This window comes from Tribolium madens, unplaced genomic scaffold (assembly GCF_015345945.1).
Source record: "Tribolium madens isolate multiple individuals breed KSU strain unplaced genomic scaffold, Tmad_KSU_1.1 Scaffold_71;HRSCAF=194;Tcas5.2_LG6, whole genome shotgun sequence".
Lineage (NCBI taxonomy): Eukaryota > Metazoa > Arthropoda > Insecta > Coleoptera > Tenebrionidae > Tribolium > Tribolium madens.
Genome location: NW_025401041.1, coordinates 6,076,217 through 6,080,842, shown reverse-complemented (window position 1 = coordinate 6,080,842; position 4,626 = coordinate 6,076,217). Strand labels below are relative to the sequence as shown.

The window sequence follows — 4,626 nt, the reverse complement described above, 5'->3', positions numbered from 1 at the left end:
ATATAAAAACACGACCACTATTACTAAAGATCATAAAATTCAATCAAAAACAAATAAAAATAGTATATAATGTCATTAAAGTAAAAGTGGCTAGGCTTAACATTTATTTTATCAAACTTCTTTTTTCTCCAAATAACACATACTACTTTATCTGCAAACATTTTTAGATCGAGTGTAAAGAGCAACACTAATTAGCAAGTAAATGAATAAAATAATCAGTAATGAAATCATAACAACGCTTATTATATAAATAAACATGTCTTGAGATTTTTGAAAGTGTTTATTAATTTAACTAGTGCAGTTAGTAGTCTAAAATGTGGTCAAAATGGTCCCAGAAATTGCTGAAGTAGCAAACAAGACAAGAAAGAAACAACATTGGTAAATGTCAATAATGTCATGAGAAAAATAAAAACGCTTAGGCGCATAAATAGAATTTTTACTCTATACTTGAAGAAAAAAACTTTTACCTGTGACATTTAGTAATAAAAGTAGTCACTTTTGTGACGTTTACGGATAAAATTAATTAATAGGTAAAAAGTGACATTGCTGTTTACATTTTTAAGGTTTTAGAATTGTAAATATATCGCTTAAAATTAAAAACTAAGACGAAAAACACTCAAATAAGTCAAAGATGATATTATTTATGTCTTTTGCAAGCTTGTAAACAAGTTGCTAAGTTAAAAAATAAGTTTTTTTGCAAGATTTTGTTAAATTAAACCGAAAAATCAAAATATCGAAAGTGGCAATGTTTTTGCCTATTTTAAACGTTTTTCTTTTCAAAAGGTTATCTTATTTGATAAGAAATTGTGTATTTTTTTTCTTTTTCGAACGTATTTAAACGTTTTTCAGTCAGAAATTTAATAATCTGACAAAGTTTTGTTTTTTCAGCTAGAAACTCTATTATTTCTCGACATTTTTTCAAAAATAAGCCAAAATTAAGTCGAAAATACAAATATTTGTAATTTTTTGTGTTTAGGTAAACGTTTTTAAACCAAAACAGCTTAAAATATCATCAATTTATTGTTTTTGCGTTTTTCAAAGGTTTTAACAAGTTTTTTCAGCCAGAAACGCAATTACTTTACAAAATTTTGTCAAAAATAGATCAAAATTTTTAAGCAATTAAGTTCGTTTTAAGTAAAAAATTTTACAAGATTTTGATTAACCAAAAAAATCATTAAATTGTAATTTTTGTCTTAGTACATATCTCAGCTAGAAACGTAAGAATTTTGCACAATTTTTTCAAAAATAAGTCTAAAAACACAAATTTGATCAAAAATGTAGTAATTTCTGCTTTTTTTCAAATATGCAACTACGTTTTTGAGCCATTTACTTGGTTTACTTTTGTAGTTTGCTAAAAGGCAAAAATCACCAAATAAGATTAAAGATGACGTTATTTGACCAGTTTCACTCGATTTAAGTCGTTTTTAACCTAGTCAAAAATTATCTAATATAATTAAATTATTTTTTTACATATAAATTAATAGAGCAATTTTATTAAGGTATTGCACGTAATTTAGGATGTTATTTTCCGATATAATAAAGAAAACAGATCTGATAAGTGATAACAGAGATATTAATCACACTTAAAAAGCAACTAATAGAGTGATAATTACACAAAAATACAAAAATAATTCTACTATAAAGTGGATTCCTGTTTTTGAAATAAAGTTGGCAACAATAATATTCAACGTTACCAATTTAATTTCAACATCACAGGCCACTCGATTTAAGTGTCCACTTTTAATAACTCAAGAGATTAAAATTATTATTGTCATAATTGATTTTTAAAGAGTTCACCTTCAAAATTTTATTGCAAGCTATTTACATTCTAAAATTAGCTTTCCCTGAAAAGCATCAAACGTTAACCAAACAATAAACGGAAAATAGCTAACCACAGCAACCAATTCTTATCATTTTCAATGTTATCAGCACTGAATGAATTTTTCTTGTCGTCAAAACTTCATTAAAATTTTCTTCAAATAGACAACAGGACGCTCCCATCCATTAATGTCTAAACACTTGTTATTCCACTCCCACTTTTGTCACCAAATGACGCATTAATTGTTAACACAAATCACTCATACCTGATAGATCACGTTCGAGATTTCAAACAATCGGAATACCAGTTTTGAGTCTAGCAAAGTGATAATATTATCATCAGTGCATTCGGAGTGAAAACATGTCACTTTTGTTATCATTTTTGTTAAAACTCCTCTCAGTGGTGATTTCCCTAATAGTGGTCGTGGTGACTGTGATAAAATGGAAACACCAGTATTGGGCCAATAGGGCCATCCCCTTTTTCCCCCCACGAGTCCCATTCGGGAATTTGCAAAATCCCAGACGCAAGAAGTACTCAATCGGTTTCCACATCAAAAATTTCTACGACCAAGCGAAAAAAATGGGCTGGAAACACTGCGGTTTGTACTTTTTCGCAAGTCCGGTGTACTTAGTGGTCGATTTGGACTACCTCAAACACATCATGAGTACCGATTTTCAATATTTCGTCGACCGTGGGATGTACTACAACGAGAAAATCGACCCAATTAGTGCCCATTTGTTCGCATTGGGTGGTACTAGATGGAAAAATCTCCGAAGCAAACTTTCCCCAACTTTCACTTCAACCAAAATGAAAATGATGTTTCCCACACTCGTCGAGTGTGTTTCCCTTCTTTTGGACGCAATGGTCGAGAAAAGCGTCCAAATCGACATCAAAGAACTCTTGGGACGCTTCACCACCGACATTATCGGTTCGTGTGCTTTTGGCCTTGATTGCAACACCATCAAGGAGGAAAACTCGCCGTTTCGCCACTACGGGAAGAAAGTGTTTTTCTCGACGAAATTGCGCACTTTGAAACTCACTTTTGCGTCGAGTTTCCCGACTTTGGGACGACTTTTGCGCATCCGGCAAGTCTCAAGTGACGTTTCCGATTTCTTCCGGAAAATCGTCAAAGACACTATTGAGTACCGGGAGGAAAATCAATTTTCCCGACCCGATTTTTTGCAAATGTTAATTGATTTGAGGAAGGAAGGGGCTGAAATAAGCCTCGACGAGGTTATAGCCCAGTGTTTTATCTTTTTTTTGGCCGGGTTTGAGACCTCATCCACGACTATGACCTTCGCCCTATATGAATTGGCCAAAAATCACCAAATCCAGGATAAATTAAGGGACGAAATCGTTCAAGTTTTGAGGAAATACAACGACGAAATCACTTATGAAGGGATCACCGAGATGAAGTATTTGGACCAAGTGATTGAGGAAAGTTTGAGGAAGTATCCTCCTCTACCCTTTGTGACCCGGACCTGTGTCATGGACTACAAAGTGCCACATAGTGACTTGATCATTGAGAAAGGGCGAAGGGTCATTTTGCCGATCCTTGCCCTTCACCATGATCCTCAATTTTGGCCTGAGCCTCAAAATTTTGACCCTGAGAGGTTCAATGACCAAAACAAAAGTCTGAGACAACAATACTCCTACATACCATTCGGGGAAGGCCCCAGATTTTGCATTGGTAAGCCTTAGTTTTATCCACACAATTAATTACTTGGTTTTCGTAGGGAAAAAATTTGGGCTGACGCAAACCAAAGTCGGTCTTGTGGCCCTAATCAAAAACTACGAGTTTTCGGTCAATTCAAAGACCACAAATCCTTTGAAAATGGCGGCGAATACGTTTATTTTGAGTGCGGAAGGGGGGATTTGGCTCGATTCGAAGAAATTGTAAGACTCACCGGAAGCCAAACAAATTCCTGTGTTATCATAGATGTGTGATAAACTATTGATATTAGGACACTTGTGTGGGGAGTGATGCAGCATTATTTTAAATGCCAAGGCTAAGTTGGATTGGAATTTTCTAAGAAATAGAAAATTTTTGAGCTTTATCTTATTTATCAAAATTTTGCAACTGCTAGATTTTAGAGATTTTTTTAAAATAAGTAAATATCACTTTATCAATATTGTGTGTGTTCACCTGTTTGCGTATTTTTTATTTGTTTTTCATTGAATTTCATGATCTCAAGTAACAGTGGTTGTGTTTTTTATTTGTTTTTTTGAGTTAGAATAAAGTGATGTTTTTCAAAATCAAGTTTTAATGTTTCTTTGTACAATGCAATAGTAAACAGAAATTTGTGGAAATAATGAAAAAAATACAAATAGGGCAAGTATAAAAATTACAAAAAATTTTTTTTTGAAACAAAACAATAAAAACCAGTACAGGATTTTGACTCATCTCTTAAAATTACAATAAATAGTGTGAAAACAATTCCATTGAATGAAAAAACTGTTTTTTGTTAATTTCTTGTTTGCTTCAAAATTTTTGTAGGTACTCGAAAAAATTATCACAAAAACGATAAAAAACCAAAGTAATAAAAGTTCATACAAAATTAATAGAAAAAACAAAATAAACAAGTTTAAAATAGAACAACACAGAGAAATGAGAAGAAATGAAATTAGCGAAAAAATAAAAAGAGAAGGAAAAATAAATATAAATAAATTCAAAAAAAAAAGATGACAGATGGAAAAATCATAAGGTAGTACAAAGTGAAAGAAAAGGAATATACTGAAAGAAAAGGAATACTGAACGATTTTATTATTATTTTATTATTTATTATTTATTTTTTCAAAAATATATA

The 4,626-nt window shown here is 31.8% G+C and overlaps 1 protein-coding gene across 1 annotated transcript; it reads left to right on the top strand.

Annotated features, from left to right (window-relative positions):
• Positions 1 to 2,114: 2,114 nt before the first annotated feature.
• Positions 2,115 to 4,600, top strand: LOC123008535 (probable cytochrome P450 6a23). The gene is made up of 2 exons (XM_044404382.1): positions 2,115 to 3,509; positions 3,556 to 4,600. The coding sequence occupies exons 1-2, from the start codon at positions 2,180 to 2,182 to the stop codon at positions 3,717 to 3,719; spliced, it is 1,494 nt and encodes a 497-aa protein (XP_044260317.1). The 5' UTR covers positions 2,115 to 2,179; the 3' UTR covers positions 3,720 to 4,600.
• The last annotated feature ends 26 nt before the right edge of the window (positions 4,601 to 4,626 follow it).

What these genes read in the sequence shown, in the direction of transcription:
- LOC123008535 (XM_044404382.1), top strand. Translation starts at nt 2,180, where the DNA reads ATGTCACTTTTGTTATCATTTTTGTTAAAACTCCTCTCAGTGGTGATT. An exon ending in AGGCCCCAGATTTTGCATTG is followed by an intron (nt 3,510 to 3,555) that starts GTAAGCCTTAGT and finishes TGGTTTTCGTAG; the next exon opens with GGAAAAAATTTGGGCTGACG.